This window comes from Vidua macroura, chromosome Z, assembly GCF_024509145.1.
Source record: "Vidua macroura isolate BioBank_ID:100142 chromosome Z, ASM2450914v1, whole genome shotgun sequence".
In the NCBI taxonomy this organism is placed as follows: domain Eukaryota; kingdom Metazoa; phylum Chordata; class Aves; order Passeriformes; family Viduidae; genus Vidua; species Vidua macroura.
Genome location: NC_071611.1, coordinates 47663189 through 47686888, shown reverse-complemented (window position 1 = coordinate 47686888; position 23700 = coordinate 47663189). Strand labels below are relative to the sequence as shown.

General features: G+C 42.3%; 2 protein-coding genes across 2 annotated transcripts in view; one reads left to right on the top strand and one right to left on the bottom strand.

The window, feature by feature from the left end:
* NCBP1 (nuclear cap binding protein subunit 1) overlaps window positions 1–9623 on the bottom strand; it is a 30035-nt gene extending 20412 nt beyond the window's left edge. Inside the window, exons 1-10 of the mRNA XM_054003049.1 lie at window positions 9354–9623; window positions 9151–9236; window positions 8356–8456; window positions 7402–7558; window positions 6256–6363; window positions 5603–5724; window positions 5043–5112; window positions 4165–4380; window positions 3510–3607; window positions 2157–2220 (exon numbers count right to left, since the gene is read on the bottom strand). Coding sequence (XP_053859024.1) covers window positions 2157–2220; window positions 3510–3607; window positions 4165–4380; window positions 5043–5112; window positions 5603–5724; window positions 6256–6363; window positions 7402–7558; window positions 8356–8456; window positions 9151–9236; window positions 9354–9387 — 1056 coding nt within the window. The 5' untranslated portion in view covers window positions 9388–9623. The remainder of the gene's footprint in view (window positions 1–2156; window positions 2221–3509; window positions 3608–4164; window positions 4381–5042; window positions 5113–5602; window positions 5725–6255; window positions 6364–7401; window positions 7559–8355; window positions 8457–9150; window positions 9237–9353) is intronic.
* A 16-nt stretch (window positions 9624–9639) lies between these two features.
* Window positions 9640–21162, top strand: TSTD2 (thiosulfate sulfurtransferase like domain containing 2). The gene is made up of 9 exons (XM_054003050.1): window positions 9640–9746; window positions 9836–10158; window positions 11014–11122; window positions 12764–12889; window positions 14781–14886; window positions 16199–16317; window positions 16936–17094; window positions 18023–18161; window positions 19512–21162. Exons 1-9 carry the CDS (start codon window positions 9645–9647, stop codon window positions 19769–19771), a joined length of 1443 nt encoding a protein of 480 aa, XP_053859025.1. The 5' UTR covers window positions 9640–9644; the 3' UTR covers window positions 19772–21162.
* The last annotated feature ends 2538 nt before the right edge of the window (window positions 21163–23700 follow it).

The window sequence follows — 23700 nt, the reverse complement described above, 5'->3', positions numbered from 1 at the left end:
ACAGAATAAGAGCACAGTCCTATGTGAACTGCACAACACTCAGCTTCTCAATAGTGGCCATCAATCTTAAATAATTACATATCCCAGACGACCTATATTTTTCTATCAAATGCACATTCCAGAAAAAAGAGGAAGAACCAATAAGAGGCAGTTGTAACACATCACTGTACTAATACAGTCCACTTTAACTGCTCTTATCATTTCGTACAACACCAGCATTATACATCTATTATGTTTAATAAACATATCATGTATCTGTAGAAATGGGCATAGTTATAATATGCCCTAATGCAGTGATACCACATGGTCTGAGAAATGCAGAAATAATCTGATCTTGTTGAGTAGTAAACAATGAAGCCTAAGCATTTAGTATGAAAAGAATATTTGCATTAAAATTACATTTTTATATTTTCCATTGTGCCCTCTTTTCTCCTATACAAAACAAATAAATAAAGTCACAACTTTAAACGGAGAATTACAACCAGCATTTCATACAACAAAAACATATGCTCACTACCCCTTGGAAAAACCCTTCTAAGAAATATGAAAATAATATTGCAGTCAGCTTTTATGTTTTTATTTTAAAGTTTGCCTATAATAACAGCATGTCAACCTCTGAGTGCTAGAAAAAAAAATCTTTACTGTACAACATCCACCTCTGAGTTTTTGCTTATTTTGTATTCCACTCTCAACTAAATTTAAATTACATCAAAGGAGTTGGGAAACTTTGATTCATTGTGGTTGATCAGTTTCCTCTTTAAATTTCTGAATAAAGCTTAAAGAAGCCTTTTTTTTTTTTTTTTAAGAAAAGTCCTACTTGTATAAGAAATCAACATCATTTATAGATTTCAAAATCATCACATGAAAACACATCAGCTGGGACTTTTTTTTCCTAAGGAAGGACTTGAACGCATGAAGAGACTGTAAGATGCTGAGGAACCTTCCTGTGTTAGCATAATTTGGACATTTTGTTCAGACAGATATAGCCAAAAGGTAGGGAGAACTCTGTTGGGCAGACGATGCCTTCATTTTTCAAGATAGGAAATAACAACTGGACAATCAGTTGCATTCTGAAACTTAGTGAAATTTCACAAGAAAAAAAGAGAACTTTTACAGTGTTAGTCATAGAATTTGTACACTTTTAGTTTTTTCATCACTTTTTACAACACTTCAAGATACTGGAGGTAAAATCACTGCATATACTTCAATGTTAAGGCATAAAATTATTCCTAATTTTAGCACTGTTTAACATAATAAATTTAATACTGTTCTGAATTCCAAGTAAAAAAAAGAACAGAGGTGACCAAAACTCATGCAATTTCACAGCAATCAAAATATTTGGCATTTTGGTGGCAAAAGGAATTCTCAATCCCACTTCAAGATCAATATTCTACTTGGGATTATTTCTTGTCCTAATTAGCTCTGAAAATCATACTTCTAATTACTTCTTCATAAAGCCTTTATACAACAAGTTGCTTTTACTGTACTCTGTTAATTCCTCTGAGTTTTTGATGAAAATTAGTGAATATGGCTCTGCAACTTGAAAACACTTTTCGATGAAGGCAGTACAAGAAGATCTGTCCTGCTCTGCTGGTACATGTAACAGTTATCTAAAATTCTCTAATAAGGAGAATGTCCCAGAGGAAATATGTTGCTACTTTGCTAACAGTTCTTTTCAGGGCTAGTAGGACAAAATAATTTAGAAGATCCAAACATAAGATCATGCAGAACGGCTGAGTCTAACTGGAAATCATCAAGACAAAAGCCCCCTGCATAATGCAGGGTCACCTAGAGCAGGTTGCTTAGGGCTGTGTCCTACTAGGTTTTGAACTTCTGCAACTCTTCCAGTCCTTGATCACCTTTGCATTAAAAATAGATTTTTCTTATATTTGAGTTCCTTGAATTTCAGTTTGTGTACATTTCCTCTTGTATTTAAGTTTAAAATGGAATGCACCAAGTTAAAATGACAACAAAAGCAGAAGACTATCACTCAACTCTACATATCTTGCTCATTTAAAAGCTGCTGGTTTAACTTAACAAAATTCTGGTTGATTCCCAAATCAAACTGTAATTTAAGGAATTTATAATGGAACTAACAGGGATGTGTTACTCATGAAATAATGGAGCACCAAAGAGGTAATCTATAAAATCCATACCTCTACTATATGGTAGTTCAAAGGGATCTTGTTATTTCCTGGATAGCTCAACAGCTGTGCAGCACTGTAAAACCACAGACACATTAAATTCAAACATAACACAGCAAATGTGATATAAAAATCAAGCAAGAGAATTACAGAAAATAAAACCAGCACCGAATAATTCAATAATCCTTCCAAAATCTGTTATTCAACCCTCAGAGCACTGAAGAAAAGAAATAGCACAAGGACTCACTAGTACTGCCTAAACTACGATATGTAACAATGTACTCTCTGTGCAGCAGTAACATCCCTTGAACGCTATCCTGCTACCCACAATGGTTTAGCAGACAGTCACAGTGATCTGTAATTGTGGCACGTGTACATGAAAAGGGAAAAAATATCCCAAACAATTAAAAGTTCGGAATGACTTGAAAGCACAATTAAGCTAATGGTTTATATAAGACATTCTCACATTTTAAATGCCTTATCTTTTAATCAGGTCATTATCACCAATCATTTACGCAAAGCAAACCACTACCTCTGGCAAAGCTTCTATCTCTCCTGGTCTTTTACTTTTCTCTGAAAATTAATGAAGACTATCCCAGCAATGGCAACAACAAATTTCTAGTTTCTGCTGGATCAAACAGCTGCAACCTGCAGCTGCAATGCAAAACTTTATCACATGCCATCACCAAAAACATTATTTCTGCCCATTTCATGCATATTATTCAGTGTTTTCTAGTTTTCATACAGAAATGTGACAGCTGTGGCAAACCATCTTGGTTATCAATTACCCACATCAGATACTGTTTGGGCAGAAATGAAGAAAAGTGCCCTGACTGCCTCCTGGCACAGATGAATTGGAACTGATGAAATCTGGCCCTGCAGTGACTCCTCAGAGTGAACTCAATTACGTCTGGCATGTGATTCCCACAGGAAGCTCAACAAGGTGTCCATAAACACCAATGCTCAGTCAGCTGCAGATGAACCAGCTCCATGCTCACTGCCCCAGCTGATCAGCATTCCAGGAAGAACAACACAGCCACATTTTCCAGAGAGGTCTCATGAGGAACAAGGCGTGTCTGCATATTTTTGCAGCACATGCCTTTATTACCAAGGGATTCCCTTTCCAAGAAACCACTGCCCTCTGCATTACACAGACTATCTGTTATCTGGATGTTACGGACACACAGTATTCCGGGCAACACTCTCAGCACAGGTAAATGTAGTGAATAAACTTTCACCACCAACTTCAGGAAACATCTGATGTGGAGCTCTTGCCTAACCAGTGCAGGACATATCCCCGCTGGCACTAAAGCTACGGTAGCATTTAAAAAGTGCCATAGCCCCCCAGTACTAAGCTCCTCCTACCAAGTCTTTCTCTCTTTCCAGTGAGATTTGATGATGCAGTGGAGGTTCTCCTCTATTACAAATCTCTCAACAGAGTGGCTGCCAGGCATGACAGGACCCTGGTAAAAGAAAGTGAAGACTCATGAAGATCACTGCTAATGCAGTGGTACCACAGGCAACAAGCTTTCTTAGATACATTTACAGGTAGAAAAAAGTACTCCAACATCCACATAAACACCATGAGGTCTCAACTGCCCTATATCCTTCAGGACTGAAAAGCTGGTATGACACATTTACACACAAACCTCAGAGTCACCCATGTTTAAAACAAAATGAAAAGTGGGATTCATTAAAGAAGAACCAAATTAGAGAACATGATTCTAAGTTCACAGAGGATCTGCTTCTTCCTTTGCTTTGTGGAATCACTGGGGAAAAAAAAAACAAACCAGCTAAGCTAGAGTAGAATAAAGCCATAGAGTGGAAAGAATACACACTCGCGGTCTTCTTCACTGCAAAAACCAGAGGCCCGTAAGCAAAGGTAAAAGGCAGCAGACTCTGTTTCGCTGCTGGCATTTCAACCACTCACTGTCCTGGGAGAGACATCACATTTTCACCAATACTGCCCCAGGAACCTAACTGTGAAATCCACTCACCATTCCCCACAGCAATCACCTACCTCAGGGTCATCCGTGTAGTCAAACATCCTAAAAATAACCCTTGGCATCGGGTATACAGAATCTTCAGTGTGAGGTGGGGGTGTGAAGGGAGGCAGATTGTGTTGCAGTGCCTCACAGAGAACACTGTCAAAAGCCAAGTAGGGCCTCAGGATATGCCGCTCCTGCCAACGGTCTTTTTTCAATTTCTGAATCTGACACCAAAGGCAGTCTAAATACTGAAGGGAAAGGTGAGAAACATTAGATCTGCTGAATCTCTGAACAAAAAGCGCAGTTTCCCTGAACTATCGGAAATGTATAAACTACATACTACACCCAGAAAAAAAACAAGGTTTCTTAAACTGCTGATTCAGTAAACCAACAAATAATTTAAGAACTCTAAGTGCCAGAACTATTCCTAAGTCCATACAGTTTTGTGTTAGTAAAATTTAACTCCTGGCAATTTTTTAAATTACCAGGCACCAACAGGCACCTCAGGAGCTCCAGAGAAACTACAGCAATGAACAGTCACTACTCTTTGGTGGTATTAAGAGTCACAATATCCCAGCATGCTCAGTTTCACACAAAAAGTCTTTTTAACATGAAGCCCTGTAACCTGAAGGTCAAAATCAAACACTACAATTTACTTCATAACTTTTCCTCAGGGACTTGCAGCAAACAACAGAATTCCCTCCTTCTTACTCAACTCAACCTCTTATTTTGGCCCAATACTTGGAAATGAGATCCCCACACAGAACTTGTTGGGATCAATGGCAAACAGCAGACAAATCAAAGCATTCATACTCTTAGAAATGCCTTTTAATTTCATCATAAAAGAACACCTTAGTAAAAAAATTATTTTTCCATCTTTCTGAAGGAATGAAGTGTAAAGTCTAATCACCTCTTCTTGTGGATGTGGTTTGTCAGCAGTCCACACTTGCAGCATGGGTACATGAATCTTCTGGCGGCGTCTGTTTAAACAGGAGAGAAAATCTGACCTTTACCAGACTAATATAGGGCAGCAGTTTTGTTTTTATTGTGAGTGTGCTACTATTCGTTCTCTTCAGCTGATGAAGACTACAGTGGATAAAAATCAGGCTTGTGATACTTAAAATGTCTCCATTATTGTATCTTGACAACACTGACTTGAAGCATCTAGACAGAAAGCAAGGACACTGCACAGCACTAATGCAACAATCTATCTATATTAACAGCACACTCACAACTCCAGCTGCTTCAGCATGAGCAGAACAAGAGCTTAAACACACTCTAGAACTAGACAAGACCGTAAAACTTTTCAAATTAGAAAAGCTCTCCACCTACTGCATATTTAAGGCTTCGTTCCTCCCACAAAACGGTTCCCACCTAAACTTTAGAATACTTTAAAGTGAGCAATAATCAACACTATTACTTCACGCTTAAATAGATACCTAAGAGTGTTTCTAACCAGTTACAACTTACTTCAGATAACTTTCTGCCTGAGACAAGAGACGATCCATTTCAGCATCCTTCTTCTCATATAACTCCTTTCCGACCCAAGGCAAAGATGACAGAAATGCAAACATATACCAGTCACATCGCACCTATAGGAAGGTAATAAAGCAAAACCTGAGTATACCAGTAAGCTTCAGCAGATTTTATACACACACATTTTAATTTAAAACATCAGCAAGTTGCTTTGGGGGAATGTAAAGACCAGCAGTTGCAGACTGGATAGGCAAGGCACGAGAAAAAATATTAATGCTTGAAAAGTATAATTTTTTACTTGAACTGTGTTAGGCAGATTTAAAAAATGGGATAAATGGCATCACTTTCAAAGCGATATTGTCCTAGATATTGTCGGTACAGCAGAAAAGCTAGGCACACTCTGCAATTGCTAGAGTAAGGTAAAATAAATTCAATTCGGCCACTTCACTATAAAGGACCATACTTTCTTACTGTACACATATTTCCCAATTGCCACAGGCTCCTTTTACTAATGCTCAGGAAACTGTATGTGTCAATCCATTTAGGTTGCTGTCCCTAAACCCTCCCTCTTCTAAGCTCAAGGACAGAACAAACAGTACAGACGAATTGTGAAACAGGTCCAGGGAGTCTACAGATCTTTTGCTTACTTGGGGTACGTCCTCCTCCTGTGTCACACTCACAAAGTTCTCAAACATAGCTACCATTGAAGGTGCAGCTATTACATGGCAATTCACGAGATCGGACAGAAAACGTACCTAAAGAAGAGAAAAAAAATCATTCTAAATGAATACTTTTTAAACTGGCTGAACAAGAACAAATAAAATTACTGAAATTATTAAAACAAACCACCAATAAAAGCATAATACTCATTCAGTACCACAAAGGCTGAAATACTGCACACTGTACAGACTCACCTTGCAATGACAATCATCATATGTGCTGCCTAACCTATTTTTCACTAAAATGTCCTTAATCCCTCCCACTGCAATAACATCGTAAGGATAACCTTCCTAATTAAGGAATGGTGGGAAACATGCAAACTGATACTACAGAAGAAAACCGTTGTACTTCTCTCTATTCTATACAGTATCAGCTAACAAAAATAACAGCAAGTTCTAGCAATAGATCTCATTAGCAAAAGTGTCCTACAGTTGACTGAACATCAGTCTCTTGACTAGAATCTTAATTTTCACCAGTGGGATTCAGAAGGTGAGGAACTTGGCAGTGGGCTTCTAAATCAGACACTGCTGAAGTTCTAATAGCTTACAGCAGACAAAATCTATAAGCAGTATGGATGGAGCAAATTATTTCAAAAACAGGCAGCACTTAAAACTGTTTGATATTTACCCCTTATCAGAAGAATGAAACCAGCCATCAAAAATAGCTTTTAAGAACTACAGTGTTCATTTTCTTTTAATTTTTTTCCACAGGAGCAACAAGAATGTCATGTACCTCTGAATACAAGGGAAGTGCATTGACTTTTTTTCTTATCTTTTACATTTGACTGAAGAACAAGCAGTGAAAAGCACCTCTGTTTAACACAAATTTAATTTTTCACTGTGAAAGATACCGTTGGAAGTAAATTTTGCAAATGTAATACAACTCCTCGGCCCTGAAAAAGTAAATACTTCTCACATAACACACATTTCCTCTTGGAATATTTACAGTACACTGCATATTGATGGCAAAAGACACTAAAACACACATTGCAAGGTCCAGCTCTTCTGTAACAAAAAGGTGAAAAGAGGAAAGAAAAGGACATGAAACAAATAGACAACTAAAACTCCACTTACTAAATGCACAGCTTCATTATACATGTTTACTTTCAGACATTCTTTAAGCTGACGAATCATGGCTTCTACAAATTCCCCACCAAAATTGTAGTTCCTGGCATTCAGCAAGCCCACCAATGTCGTGTAAACAGTAAGCTTTTCTGGTAGCAGACGTGCACTGACACAGAAAAAGAAATAATGTGTTAGTTATTTATTCATCATGTGCCAGTTGGCCACTGCATAGCATCTTAGAATCTGCTTGCTGTAAATTAAACTTGTCTCATAAGGAAATCAGAAAAGACAGCTACTATCACCTTCTAGTACTAAAATATTTTGCTTTTCATTTATATCTAATTGCTGAGTATACCAGAAGGTTGGACAAATACTATTAGTGACAGAATTTATTGCAAGAATGCAAGAAGTTGTTTTAAGTTCGCAATTAATAGTAATGTTACTATTAATGTTACACAGCATAGGGAAGGCCAGGTCCTACTGTAAAAAAGTAATTTACCCTCTACCATTTTTGTAAGCAGGTAAGTATACTATAAGCAGCGTCTTCCTGCTGCCAGGGAAGGAAGCACACTACTTACCTTTTATTCAAAATATTGCTACAAAATAGACTTTAAGTATCTGCAAAATATTAGCATCGGCTATATAGTCCGCACCACACCCTTCCTTCGGACTTGTCTTACCTCCTGCAACAGACCCTGCACAACCCCTCCCTCAGCACCACTCAGGGACCCTGACATGGCACCTCTGCTCCTGCACTTTGCTAGGGAGAGGAAAGAGAGCTGGCAGCCACCAGAGAGACATAATGAGCTTGTTCCTCTGTTTCTTTAGTTTGTAGTAAGGCAAACTCTATGCTATGACAGCAATCAGGAACTAAAGCTATTCATGGCCTTTAAACTACCATGAACACTAAACTTATAAACAACGAAAGCACATCCCATATTCCCAGACCATCTCAATACGTACACAGTACACAGTATTCTTAGTATCTTGCTTTTGTAATTTGGCAGATCAGCTTCCAAAACACCAGCTAGACCCTCCAGGTTGCTCTCCAAAGATGAATTACTCTAAAATGAAAAAAAAAAAAAAAAAAAAAAAAAGTTTTATCAACCAGGCAAAATGAACTAGTCCAGCTCTCACATGTAAGACAATGACAAGAGCATCCTCTCATGTCGCCTCATTTTTCAGGGCAACAATCCGCTTCCATCAGCAGCGAAGATCTGTTCTCGCTTGCCTAAGATGAGCTGCGCCTGACCGCCAAGCTCCCCTGCTAGGAACTTCAGCATTCCCCAGGGTTGGTAGATGTAACATCACCTCAGGAGCATCCCGAGCAGCCGAGCATTGATTAACAACACAGCACAAAGCTGAAAAACACCTTGTTTCTCAGAGTATCATCATCTATTGTTCTGCCACCCCCTCCTCCATCAGCCCCACTGTCGGGACTGGAAACTTGTGCCGCAGGAAGACCAGTAAATTCTTTCACACCCTTCGCACGTTAGAATCATCAGCACCATCTTTAGATACAATAGTAACTATTCTCTGGCCGTTTATCGCTGATTGTGAAGCACCACGGTACGATTTAAGCACTTACCCGCCACAGCACATGGCTTACCAAAAAACCGGCAGTTTTCCATCCGTCTCATAAAATAAGCATTTTTTTGAGGGTCGCTACATAGACGAAGTGCTCCCATACCGCTCACGGGAAGGGGAGAGGGCGAAGGGAAACAAGGCTTTAATTCCCCGAGCCGCCGGCTCACCTACCTTCTCTCCCACCCTGCAGATGAGTGACTCGAGCCTCTCCTCAATTTCCGACGGCTCGGACGTCCTCCGCCTCTTGTGGGGCTGCCCTGCTCCAACAACACAGCGAGCACAGCGTTACCGACGCCGCAGAAACCCTGCCGCTCCTCCATCCCGCCCAATCCACCCTCCCTGTCGGGCCACCTCGAGGGGGACGCGGGGCTCACCATCGCTGTCGTCGCTGTGCCGCCGCCGCGACATGGCAAGGAGCGGCGGAGAGGAGCAGTCGGGAGGAGCGGTGCCGAGCTGTGAGGAGCGGTGCGGAGCTCCGGGAAGCACTGGGCCGAGACACCTCGCGCGGGCCGAGCAAGCGCGTTGCTTCCCCGCCCGCGGCCGCGCTATTTCCGGGGCGGGTATGGCCTGTCCCGCCCACTTCCCGGAGGAACCCGAGCCTTTCCGGGGCAGGGACGAAGAGAGAACGGGGAGGAGAGCGAGCGCTTCCCGGTGGAGCGGCGGAGATGGTGCCGGGCGAGGCGACGCTGCCCGGGCCGGGCTCGCCGCGGGGCAGCGCCGAGGGGGCCGTGGCGGGCAGGAAGGAGCGCGCGGCCGCCCGCAGGAAGGTGGGTCGGTGCCGGGCGCGGGGCCGCGCCGGGCCTGGGCCGGGCAGCGCTGTAACCTCGGTAACGCGGACGCTTACGGTGTGTTCCAGGCCTTTTCCCTGTTCGTCAAAGCCAAGGAGGTGCCGGCCGCGTCGCGGTGTCCCGGTGGCGGAGAGGGCGTGCGGTGGCGGTGCTGCCGGCAGGCGTTCGAGGAGCTGCCCGGCATCCACAGGCACGTGGCTCTGCACCACTCCGGAGACGTCGGGCGGCAGGCGGGGCTCGGTGCGGGGCCAGCAGAGGCCGCAGGCAGCCCCGCGGGCGGCCCGGCCCCGGCGGGCAGCACGGCCCGGCTGAGCGGGCACTCTTGGAGCAGTCCGGAGATCTCCTGGGCGCTCCCGGACACGAGCCATGTCAGCCATGGTGATCTGACGAGGTAAAGCAGCTCCTCGCCGCTCTGAAGCTCCGGGACTGGGGTATTTGGCTTTACATGATTGTCTGTCAATGGTACTTATGAGAAGTAGTTCTTAAGCCACACTTCTAAGGTATAGGAGGAGTCTTCCCCAGTATTCTAGATTTTCAGATTCTTTGGGTAGCCTTTATATAAACAGTTAGATCCCTTGCAGTTTTTAATCGTGGTTTCAACTATCATCCTGTACTGTCAAAGCAGGTCTGTAGAGGTGTTGCTTGACAGCTTGGATCTGTAAGGAAGGACCACAACAGAGAAGGGCAGAACAGCAGCATATGCTCTGCACGGGTTCCTTTCTGCTGTTCGTTCAGGTTCCTGAAGGGCTCATTTAGTTATGAAGAAGGTTCACAAAAACACTTCTGACTGTGACAGAGTTCAGTTTGTGCTGCACAGAATGTGGGAATGTGCAATCTCACAAAAAACTTAGGCTTTTTAAATTTAGACAGCTCAAGAGTTTTCAAGTGACATTTTGGTAAAGTGAGCCAAATGGCTTGCTTGTTCGCAAAAAAGCCAGCAATTCTTGTGTTCTATGTGTGGGGAGAGCATATGGTAGGCCACTGGAAGTGAGAGTACAAAGTTCACTTTGTAACTAGTCCTGAGGATTAGAAGTGTGGGAGCTTTTTTTGGTTAACATCCCTTCTATTTGAAATAAATAAAACCCAGTACTCCTAATCCCTCTAAAGTTTGTTTGAGGTTTTTTTTTCTCTGCACATTTGCCAAAAGAAAATTGTCTGCTTTTTGAATGGTCACTGCTAATAGTATAATTTTGTTCTTTCTTAACATTCTTTTTCTATTTGCTTACCTTTGCCATGCTGTGGACAGCCAGGTGGGAGATGTACTTCTCTATTACTGTTACTGTGAGGTGAGGGATCCAGAGAAACTCTGTGCTTGGCAAAAGGCTTTGTGTCAGCATCTACATCTCACTGGCAAGGTAAGGTTTGAAGCAATGGTTCTATTCTTAAGGAAAAAGCCCCACATCTTTATTTACTGCGGAATGATGGGTTATGTGGAGAACCACGTGTGTTTTGCACCAGAAAGTGCTAGTCTGTTATGATCCCATTAAGAGAGGCACTCCGACTTGGTAAGGTATCTTTTAGAATTCTGTTTAAGAGCTATCACAACAAAGAAAAGAATTTACAGTTAATCTTAAATCCTTTTTCATGCAGGGAACCCTGGGTTGTGTGGCATTGAGTGAGCTTCACAGGCAGCACACTGTGCAGACCCTGTCCTTGCAAGGGTTACCCCATTTGCATCAGTTTTACACATGGAAACAGGAAAATGAGTCTTTTTATCACTCCTGCTGTCAACCAGAAAGGATATTCATATGAGAAATTCGTGATGCATTTTTCTATATAGGCAAGGAGAGGAAAGTGACTTAATCACCGGTGTCAGCAGAGAGCTGCGTGCAGGTGTCTCAGTTAGCATTAGCAGGCTGGGTGTATCCTGTGGCTGAAGGGCACATGCAGCACAACGCAACCTGAGGGCCAAGCTGGAGGGATAACATGGGTCTGGGCCTGCTCCACGCACTGGTCACCTGTGCCCTCCCTCTTCAGTGCACAGTGGGCTTCCATGCAGAGTGGCTACACCAAGCTGTAAGCCATACTGTTGGGAATTAGGTGAGAGCAGCCAACACCTTAGACCACACTATAATGTAGCAGTTCTCTTTCCTGCACAGTCTGTTATCTTCATTCCTGGCAGGCCAGACTAACAACATGAGTTGCTTGTGTAGCTGGCCTCTGGATGCTGTGGGAGAAGGTGAATTTTAGTCTCATAAAGGTGATGTTCGTAGGCTATCTGTGGGGAGAAGGAGGGCAATGTGGAGCAGGAGGCTCCTTTTATCTGTGACTTGACTTCTTAAATAGCTTCTTGCTCTCTGCAAGTGGTACATCAACACAGGCCTGGGGGTGAAGTGTTGTCATAGATTCACTTCTTTTTCTGCTCAGCTGTCTTCCCTGGTAGTTGGTGTTTTGCTCGAGTTTCTTTTATTTTTTTTCCCGTCTCATCGCCAAGACAGGTACAGCATTTACCTTCCCAATCAGTTGGTTTTTTCCTTGCTTCTTATATTCAGTCTTTCCCCCTTCCCCCCACCCCCATGTCAGAGCTTTTGTTCATTTGTCAGTGCTGGAGATAAAATGACTCATCCAAAAAATTAATATTAGATACGATGTTATGCATATTCACATTTTCTTTTTTAGCTGTGTGAGTCATGCAGCACAAGCCTATTGTTCTTTCTGAGGCAACTTCCAGTGGGAATTCTAATGCTGACTGCAGGATTTGCAGACAGCAATTTCTCTGTTTATACAGCGTTTCTCTGCTTATTGAATGGATTTATCTGACTGTCCTGGTGGGATTATTTTAAAATGGCTGAGAAATGGTTACTGGATTGTTGAGGGTTTTTTTCCTGTTTATGTTCAACTTCAGACTAACCATATTTTCCTTCCTTATTCAGTAGTCTCTTTTCTGAACATACGCCTGTGCCTGCCCTTTGTCACCCAGTCATATTTTTGCCAATTTCACTGTGATCTCTTGCTGTAACTAAGGCTCAGCCTCATCTTCTCCTCTTGCCTTCTAGGTACGAGTTGCTTCAGAAGGGATTAATGGGACAGTTGGTGGAAGCAAAGTAGCTACCAGTCTTTACATTAAAGTTATGCTTTCCCAGCCTCTGTTCAAAAACATTTTGTGTCAAGAGGATTTCAAGGTATGAAAAAAAAATTACATAGATATTGTTAATGCAAGTACTTTAATTTTCAAGAAATAAGTAGATTCCTTCTTGACAGTATTACTTCTACCGCAGCAGTTCTGCTCCCCCACCACTTAGACCTAAGTCGGTGGATCTTAACTGTACTGAAAATCTTTGCTCGTTTTTACCAGAATTGGGAGTTTCCACGGGCAATGATAGTCACTGCTACAAGCTTTGTCAGCTATGGGTGCAGCTGCAAAGCCCCCAAATACAGGTGAGTAAGGGAGTGTGCCTAAGCCCCACCATTCTGCAACAAGCACTTACTGCAGACTGAGCAGGCATCATGACATACACTTAGCCCAGCAAAGTGTTTGCACACTGTCCTCTTCACCCTGCTTTGACTGGAAGCAGTACTACTGGTTTAGGTTCATGCAGGTTTTGGTGTCCATATATGTGCACTGTCAGTTCCATGGATTGGATATCTTCCAGAGAAAACACACGGGGACTGTCAAGAGGTTTCTTCCTACTCCACTTAGTGCCTGGCTGGAGCGTATGTACTGATTGGTGTCGTCACATGATGAGGGCAACAGTGGCTGGTGCACTGTATGGCATTCTGGTAGGCTTTGGCTACCAACTGCTGTAAGTTCTGGTTTCTCTGCAAAGAAGGAAAGCTGCTGCTTAAGCAGCAGCTCTTCTTCACACAGTTTTATTTGCAGGGAGTGCTATTATTTTTTCATAAGCAACTAGATCAAAGGAACTTGCGAAACTCACATTCCATGCTGAGGTGCAGTGATGATTCAGTCTTAGTTTTATAAGTGTCTGTTATGCTTGGCTGAATTTCAAGAGTAGTTGTGTTAGTTCCAGTCATATGTAGATACAAAAAAAAGAAAACCACAAAAAAAAAAAAAAAAAAAAACCAGGGATGGAATTTTAACCTTGACCTTGGCAAAACCTTCAACCTTGCATGATCTCTCTGGGCATCAGTGTTCATGCATTAGTGGAATATAGTGTTTGCTGTCTCACAGTTCCTCCTGAATGTTGTATGCCCAAGTGAGTGAGGCTTTCAGGTTGCTGTGCCATGAAGACATGGGATAGAGGAGTGAGAACCGTGCTTGGGGCTATCAACATATCCAGTGGCCACTACAGTTCCTGCAGCCTGATTTCCATAATAGTTGGAACACTGCTGCACAGCATTGCACTTTTCTTTGAGTGTTTATATACTTGATGATGCCTAAGCCATGTTTGAGGCTCAGCCCTGCAGAAATTCTCACTCCCTGTAGCCTGCAGTGGGGGTGCCTACCAAAGAAAGGGCTTACCAGGACTTCTGAAGGGGAAATCCCACAATTCAGTTTGAGGGGAAGGGGAGGTGGCAGCCTCCAGTTTTAACAAATCTTGTGCCTGGCTGACCTCCCATACATCTCTGTCACACGCATGAACACTGCAGTTCCTATGACACACGTCACGACTGAAGGCAGAGCTGTGCTTGTGTCCAGTGCCAGAGGGATGCAGAGAACTGCAGGGCCTCGTGTTGATCCACTACTGGAGGACATTATTTAACATTCCTGTCAAGATCAGCATGCTTTTGTAGGGGCCTCAACTTGCTCACTATAAGTGCTAGTAACATATTGCTGACTGAGGTTTGGTCTGTATCCCTGCACTTCCAACCAAATGCTGTCTGTCTCACCTGCAGTCATTGGGCCTAAGAACACCTGTCTTCCAGGTTGTATTAGGGGTCCACTGCCTAAACTTCAGGATTTAGAGTGTGGAGTTCAGCAGGAAAGGCATTTCTTTACCTCAGCCACAAAGATATTTTCATATTCTAATGATCTGTAGAATTAAAGTGAGTGGGTAATTTTAATTTTGACATCAGGCGAATTTTGGTGAATTGTTTTTTTGTTTGATTTCCTAGAGCAGCGCAGGAGGAGCTCAGTGTTTCCCAGACCTTAGAGTTGGGGTATTCAAAGAAATTGTACCTATGGGCATTGATCCAAAGATAGTGTCTTATAAGGAAACTGGTAAGTTTATGAAAATGAAAATGAAAAATAAAGCCTCTCACCCAAGTGAGAGGTGAGTGAAGAGTAAAATCCTTCATCAAAAATGATTCCCTTTGCACAATGGCCAGGACACAGGAGAAATAGATACAGAAATTGATATCTTACTGGTAGTCAAAAGCTACTGGTGCAGAGAATTTGCTGGCCTAGATTTTGGCTAGCCAAGTGTATAGCTGCCTCAGAAAACTTCAGAATTAACTTCAGGTTTTGTGGGAGAGTTCAGATGACATGGAGCCTTGTTGTGGGGTAGGGACTGCTGATTTGGCTTCACTTGTTTTGGAGCCAACAGCCATGCTCCTGCCTTTTGCACTAAGCAGATCCAAGTTCTGCATGAACTCCATCTGACTGCATTTGTTTTGTGCTAACTATAGCTGCTTAGTGTGGATTACACCTGATAAGGTGTTCCTGGCTGTGGATTTGCTTTAAGGATGCTTACATAGGTGGTAAGCAGGAGCACAGCAAATAGCAATTAACAGAGCAGCTTTGGGCTTTTTTTTCCACCAAGAGGTTTTATTGGTGCCAAACTTCTACAGCATCTTTTTGTGAATTTGGAAGAGGATTATTTTTTGTTCCCATTTTTTGGTAATTTGTGGGCTGTATGTTTGGTTATTTCTTTTCTTTTTTGCCCTTTTTCCTCCTCTTTTGTAGCATTTTATGGAGATAATTCCTATTGCTCTGGCAGGTTACTTGTAGGGATAGTTTTTAATAAAGTAAAGGATATTGCTGGTGGAGCTTTTTAGTTTTTCAGTAGATTAAGAGTCCTAAGCCCTGAAAATTGAGAGACTTTATGTAAATTGAAGTTGTACTGAAAGTAATACATGCTTATGGAAATTTTCTATTGTTATCAAGAAGAGGTTAATTTAAAAAGTTGTATTTCTACACCTCCAAGTTTAATGACGTGAGCAAAGAGAAGTGGCACATGTGACTCCCTCTTCTACAGCTGTAAGAGTAGCCAAGGGGATGCAACAAAGATCATAGAGATAAGTCTGTCTGCTGCTTCTTCCATCGTATGGAAGAGAGCTGTATTTTCTTTCATTTGCTAGTAGAAAGCCAAACATGGATAATCTGATTGAGTTGGGATGAAATGTCTGTGAACAATCACAAAAAAGTTTTGTTTGGAAATCTGAGGAGAATCTGGAACACTGATCTATCTCATTCATGACATTGTTTCATAGCTCTGCTTCTCACTTTTCTCGCTTTTCTTTCTTCCCCCTCCCTTTTTTTTTCTTTTCTCCCTTGTTTATTTGTTTGTTTGTTTTGTTTTGTTTTGTTAAAGGAATCCATTTATCCCCTCAGGAATTTCATAGAGAAGTAGAACAGTATTTGTCTCAGGCCACTCAAGGACAAAGCGATACCATCTTGCTGGACTGTAGGAACTTCTATGAAAGTAAAATAGTAAGTGCTGCTTGCCTGCTTTGCAGGTGCTGGGGTGAAGTATTTACGATTGTAAGGGTGTAACCTTATTGTTAGAAGGGATTACATACTCCAGATTGACTATAATGTGTACAGAGTGCAGTTTAGTAATGAATATTAGACACAAGCAGTAGAGGACCTGCCCAGCAACTCAGGATGGAGCCTGCCCGGGCAAGTGCTTATACAGTGTGGGGCAGTTAGAAAACAAAGAGGTCCATACAACATGAGCATGAATGTTCGAAGCAGCATAATTTGTAGGGATGTTTTTTAGCAATTTTTGTCTTGTCCCATCTGTCAAAAAGAAAGGGGCATCCTGCTGTCACAACTACCACTCCTCATGCACTGTTGTGGTTTGTCCTCTTTCTGACAGTTCGGCTTAGCTCTCTCTTCTTTCCATGAGGAGACTTGCTGTGTCCAGAATCCTCCTACAGATTTTAACATATGTTTTGATGCATAAATGCAGCTGAGGAGCTGCCTAAAACAGCTGCAGTGAGCTGAATATTCCAGCCCAAAGGTTTGTTACTTCCTCTAGTTTGAGGCAGAGACTGTACCAGTAACAGTACTTGTAACCAGTTGTGTGGCCATTTGTTGTAATTGCAGGGACATTTCCAGGGCTGTCTGGCTCCAGATATCAGGAAGTTCAGCTATTTTCCAAGCTACGTAGATGAAAACCTGGAGCTTTTTAAAGACAAGCGTGTCCTAATGTACTGCACAGGAGGGATTCGTTGTGAAAGAGGCTCTGCTTACCTCAGGAGCAAGGTAAGATGTCATTTTGAGGGCACAAGTGTCTGGGAGTTGAGACTGCTTTAAGGGCACCTATCTTTTTCCTGCTGGTGAATTCTTAGCATGCACAAACTGCAGAATGCTCAGGTGGGGAAATAAATGCCTCTGACATGCGCTTGTCTCACACTGTCTGTCAAGGACCTGGTAGTTGAGTGTGGCTCAGTATGACCTGTGTGGACTAGTTTCACAGCAGTGAAAATAATTACATGACCCATTTACTGAGAAGAGATATTTGTAGGACTGTTTTAGGAGGGCTTGAAAATACTCTGCAGTGTTTCAACAGACTGCCTAGGTTATGCTCTGTGGTCATTACTGCACATCTTGACATCTTGAGCATCTCACAGTGGTGAAAATTAGCCAGTCAATGCTTTTCCCAGAACTAAATCCAGCACAGTGCATTGTTCTAATTGTGTTCTGAGATTTCCATCCCACTCTTCTCCTGGATCCTTCTCTCAAGGATCAAGGGAACAGAACACAAAAGTTCTCTAGAGATTTAAACCTTGGGGTTCTTTTTTCCACTGCATCAATGTGAACCCTGCAAAATTCTGCTTCTACTAACTGTTAACTAAACAAATACTGAATAACAAGCAGCAGTTCATGGAGATGCAAAAGCATTTGATCTGTGATGCAGCAAACCTTCATCAGGTGAGGAGGTTACCAGCTTCTTTTGAATGTAACATTAAATAAAGTTGGGTTCATTCCAACAAGCCAGCATTGTGGAGCTGCCCAGTAGTCCCTGGTGGCACTGCCTAGAGTTGTGGCTGCACATGGTGCCATCTGATTGTCACTGAGAGGCTGCTGCTTTTCACTGACCCCTGGCATTTACAGCATTTGCTTTGGGAACTCTGGCACACCACCACTGCTGTGGTCTCCTTCAGCTTTTCTGCTAATATGCTTTAAACAGGCAGTGTGCAGAGAGGTTTACCAGCTAAAAGGTGGAATTCACAAGTACCTAGAAGAGTTTCCAGATGGATTCTACAGGGGGAAGCTGTTTGTATTTGATGATCGTTACGCCATTTGTTCCAATGAAGATATCATCTCAGGTAGGACTAGATAATGTAAGTGCAGAAGACTGGGAAGCTATTGCAATCATTTCCAGAGGTGTGCAGGATAGGGACAGCCAAACTGGCCTGCGTAATTCTTCCTCATACATGGTTTGATCTTGTAGTGCTGTCATTTCTCATGATGATTATCAACACTATATGTAAACATGTACATGTGCTTTAACATTTTAAACAGAAATGAGAGGAAAGGGGATCACTAACAAGAGTTCACTAAAACTGGAGCAGTAGAAGGAAGTATCCCCTGCAGAACAGCTCTGTTATGAGCCATCTGCACCTATGGAGACATATGTCCAGCACTACAGCTGTTGTTACCGCCTGGTTGCCCACAGTGCTGAACAGACTGTGATTGGCCAAGTGACCAAAGTCTTAAATAGTTCTCCTGCTACCAGCAGTCCTCTGCTCCAGCAGTCTCACAGAATATCAAAAAAAACTTCCAGGTATTGGGAGAGTAGTGGCACTATGCTCTGCAGCACTTTGTTATTTTCATGCTTAAGAAATTCTATATACAATGGAATTTCAGGGGCCTCTAGCTGAAATTTTTAAGAACATTGTCTGATCTTCTGGCTGGGATTGCTCTTCAATTACTGCAGATTAAGTAATCTCCTATTTTGCTATCAGTTGCCAAATAAAAGTAGCTGGAATTTGGCTCTAGCCCTTTTTTTAAAGTAACAGTGCTGTTTTTTACTCTGATTTGTTAGCTTTTCAAGCATAACCTCCCATTTCTCCTCTGCATTTACTCTATACATCTTGAAGGGGCCTGACTTGGTATGGAAACAGAACATACTCTGGATACATCACAGCCATCCCTACAGAAGTTTGAAGGGGAAGTGCTGTGATATGCACCTTCTTGGTACAGCTAAAACTGGGCTGTAGCTTTCAGTTAAAGAGTTAAAACCTATAATGGTCTGGAAGTACTCTACCAGGACTGCAAATGTCTGCTGCACAAGCCATTGTTTGTAGATAGAAGGAAATTCCATGTCATCCCCTTCCTCAGCAGGTGACATTCCTGCATACTGGCTTAGTTGCCACCTGCATGTCCTCCTTCTTCTCTTGTCAGTAAGAATCTCTGTATCTGTCTATTCGGAACTAGAGAAAGCACTAGTGAGCTACTCTCCTCTTTTCCAGAGGGAAAACTGTCTTAAGTATGTCAAAAAATATGTTCTAAAATGAACTAGATTCTAGAAGATCAAGCTAAACAGGAATTAAAAACCTGCAAGACAATAGCCATTAAAATGAGAGCTGGCAGCCCCATGGTGCCTTGGCAAGCCCTCTGCAAGGGAACAGCCAGAGCAGTATGGGTGTTAATTTTTCTTTTCCTCCTCCCTCCAGCATGCAGATACTGTGGGGTGCTGTGGGACCAGTATAAATTTTGTTCCAGTCAGCACTGCCGGCAGCTTGTCCTGACATGTCCAGGTTGTTGCAACAAAGGTCTTACAGCTTGCTGTCCTGTTTGTCAAGAGAAGGAGCTCAAGGTGACTTCAAGGGCTTCAGGACAGATACTTAAGGAAGAATGTGAGTGTACAAGGAGACGGCCAAGGGTACCAATTGAACATGTCTCACCAAGGATGCTGGACACAGGAAAAGATTAAGCTGTTTAATTTGTTAATCTGGCATGTGCTCATGTAAAGGGCTTCTGTAACCAGATCTCTATCTGTTAATCAGTTAGGTTTGGAAATTATGAAAATATGTTGGCTTGCAAAGTCATGTTCATATGCTGCCTTTAGACATAGAATGCCCGGAAAACCATCCATTACTTGCCTGTAAATTACCAGAGTGCCCGATCCATCACCAGCACTACAGGATTCCTCTCTCTGGGTACAGTCTTGTAGTGTGGCCTTTACCATGGGGATTTTGAAGCAGAGTATCTGCAATGTCACAGAGCTGCTCACAATTCTAAAGAAACTGAAGGAATTCAAGAACAATTCCATTTTTTTCTTCCTGCATGGAGATCAACCTGTCTGACCTCTCCAAGGATCATGCATCTGCTTCAATAGCTTGTAGTAAGGTGTGCAAACAGCAGATTTATTAATTTGGTGTGGGTATGTGACCAGTTATATCCTGAAGATATATTCCACATGCCCACTATCAACCTGCATCTTGCTTTATAGCAGTGAGAAGCAAGGCAAAGTTATCTGAAATTACTGGCTTAACTCTCCTGTAAAACTGGCTGAAGGCAGCATAAGGAGCTGGAGCAAAGTCCTAGAGATACTGTTTGCCTAGCCGTACTTATGCGACCTGTAGGATGAAAGCAACCCCAACCTTCTTTCCAGTGCTCAGTCTCCCTGGGAACTGTTTTTTCCCCTCAGCTTGTCAGTGTATGAAACAGGCAGGGCTCAGCTCTCCTTGCACAAAAAAAACGTAACAGCTTGAAGCATGTTGAAACAAGCACACAAAGAGGGGAGCACAGAGACTGTCAAAATACCAGCATCATGGCACTGGAAGTGATGTGTGTGTGCATAAGTGTCAGCAACAGCTATGAGGAGACTGCAAGATCCTTTATCCAAGTTAAATAATTCAAGTTCTGGGAAGCATTTGTGCTTTTTAAACATGAGTTGAGTTTTTAAAAAGCTGCAAGATGTTTATGCAATTTCCAGCACTTGTTAGTGGAGAAATTGTCTTTGAAGGGACCTACAGCAGATGAGCTTAAAATACTGCTCTATGTGCTGTATTGTGTGCCTGATGGTATAGAATGTACAGAAAGGATTTACAAATAGTGTGGAAGATGTGTCTTGACTGAAAAATGTCTTTGAAATTTACTGGGAACTAAACAGTAAGTCATTAGGACATCAGAGTCAGTAGGTTTGGGGTTTTTTACTGGAAAATGCTTTTAAAAGCAAGAAAATAGTGACAGGGCTATGTTATTTTCATATAGATTGTACCTTTCTCCCATGGTGCTATTAATTCAGCAAGGCCTCATTGTTGGCTTGACTAGGAAATTAAATACACGGGCATTGGTTCCATTAAAGCCATGACAAACGTTTCTTCTTGCTTCCAATATTGCTACCATGAAATCAATGGTTCACCAGCCATCCTCACAACAATTCCATTTACGAGGAAAAACCTTGGAGCTTAGGAGTATTTTCTTTGGGAATCTTTCTATTTAGTAGTAAATCTGTGAACAACCCATCCTTGAGAAGAAATTAGAAAATTCCCATCAGTAGACACCTTCAGCAGGAGTCTGAGCACTGCCAGTGTCTCCCTGGCTTCCCAGTCCCTGCTGGCTGGTTAACCTCTATGGTTTTAAGGACTGGAGTTTTTGTGAAGAAACATGCAAGCTCTACTTGCGGGTCTGGTCTAAAGCACTGATGGGGAGTGCCCCATGATCTTCCTGTCTTAGGCTAAAAAGAACATAATTTTGTAACTCAGTCTATCAGCAGGTCTAGAACACTGTAATAAATTTGTAATGCTGTTTCTGTATCACTTATCAGTACAGGATGGCAACAACTATATTTTATATGTAAATTTATGAAACATCTATGATAAATAATCTTTAGTGCTTCCATTATAATTTTTAAGTACTGCACAACACAAATACACTTCACATACTATGCTGGACGTGCTTAATTCTGCAGAGATAAACACTGAAACTAGCTAGTCTGCCACATAGTAGACCTGGCTACAAGGTACAATTCTCCTGAGAGCTCCTTGCAGCTGAAGATTCTACCTCAAAGGCAGAGGGGAGCCATGATCCTCTTCTGATCCTTGCTGCACTAGGTAAGGGAGGAGAAGGACTTGAGATGTACAGATGGGAGTCCCAAAAAGCCATGTTCTCTCTGCTGCAGAGAGCAGAGAAGGGGATAAGAGACCATTTTAGCCTGCTTCTTGCAAGTTAGCCCATAAGGGGCTCTCTGTCCTTTTTTCTGAGTTTATTTTGTCACATTAATACAAACAAGGACATGCCATGTGAAAAGCTATGTGGTGGCATCCAGGCATCTCAGTGATAATACCTGAAAGAAGGCACATGTGCTTCAGGAGAGGGAAGAGTTTTCAGCACGACTGGCAGTGACTGCCAGATGCTTCAGTCACCAGATGGCTTTTCCTGCCTTTTCCTGGGGAGCTGCTGGGCCACATTTGCAAACAGGCATACATTTGCTCCTAAGCATCACCATTTTGTAGCTCCATTGCTGCACAGCTTATAGCTTTTCACTACACAGCCCAATGCCTCAGCACTGCCTGTCTCTGCTGCACCACCCTCAGCTGTCAGATGTGTCCTGCAGCAAAACAGCTCTGTGAGGATCAGCCAAGGACCCTGGGATGATCCTGACAGCTTAAGATCCTTTGGGCTGCAAGGTTAATGTGGATGCTGCTACAGTGAAACAGTTCTTATATTTTTTTTTGTTAAGGGCTGTAGTAGTACCTGTGTGGTAGTGCTCCCTGGTCTGCAGATTAATATCCTTGCATGTCTGTGCTTCTTAGTACCACCAGGGCTTTCCAGGATAATATTCATTTATGTTCTGAAACCAAGGGAAGAGCTGAGCCTGTGTCATGCAAATCCAAGTAGGTGGCTCAGCTGAAAGTGTGTGGCTCTAATTTGATGATTTAGTTGGTAATTTCAAAGTCTTGACAGTGCACATAGAAGGAAGTACTTTTTTAAGTCTGCCAGGTTTTTTAATTTTCATATGTTTTCCAAGTATTTTTATTCCACATTCATTTTCTGATACAGAACTTGCACAGTGGAGGAAGCAAGCTATGGTGAAGCATTTCATATGACACCACAGGCACATTTATTAAGATTTGGAGAGCAGCAAGTATGTTTCCCACATTGCTGAATAGTGTTCCTCTGCTTCACTGGTCAGAGCTAAATCATCACTGGTGTTTGGGCACAAGTTCTAGAGAAATCTCTGTGACTTTGCCACAATGTATGTAAAAGGCTAAAGAACTTCACTCTTTAACAGACATTTAAAGGCAGATTTCTAGTAAGAGAGATTTTCTACTATGTGCCATCTGCCCAAGTTGAAGGTTTCAGTACAGCAATGCTTCTTCCATGGAGACTTCTGAGACTGAGCAGGATCCCACCCACATTAACAGTGGGAGTTTTGGATGTGCTGGGTCCAGTCTACTATAGGTCTGGGAGATCCACAAGCCTATGGGAAATTCTTCCCAGGCTGGATGATGAGTGTACACTGATAAAAAGCTGTGAGACTGTATGTAGTGTAAGTTCAGATTTGGGGTGTTTCACTTCACAGCTTTTTTAGGGCACAACATTTATTCTTGCATTTATGTGGACATAAGGGACAGCAGTAAGAGAAATAATTCGTAGCAGAACAAAATTTAGTTATAATGGACATGGTCACAAAACAGCAAAGGGAGAGAATTTGACCTGTCTTCAGTGGACAAATGCTTTTAACATTAGGAAACTGAAAGGAGTGGGGAGTAGAAGAGAAGGTTCTCATTTGCCAATTAGTTTGGCCATCTCTGGGGATTAGGGTTTGCATCACATCTCTAAGAATGACTGTTTTCTTCACACGTGCATAGGATTGAAGGCTATTGACCCATCTAAAACACTTGATTTTTGAGA

Bases quoted from the DNA above. Each gene is read 5' to 3' on its own strand.
- TSTD2 (XM_054003050.1), top strand. From the start codon at position 9,645: ATGGTGCCGGGCGAGGCGACGCTGCCCGGGCCGGGCTCGCCGCGGGGC. The intron at 14,887-16,198 runs GTAAGTTTATGA...GTTTTGTTAAAG, and splicing joins AGTGTCTTATAAGGAAACTG to GAATCCATTTATCCCCTCAG. The intron at 16,318-16,935 runs GTAAGTGCTGCT...TTGTAATTGCAG, and splicing joins ACTTCTATGAAAGTAAAATA to GGACATTTCCAGGGCTGTCT.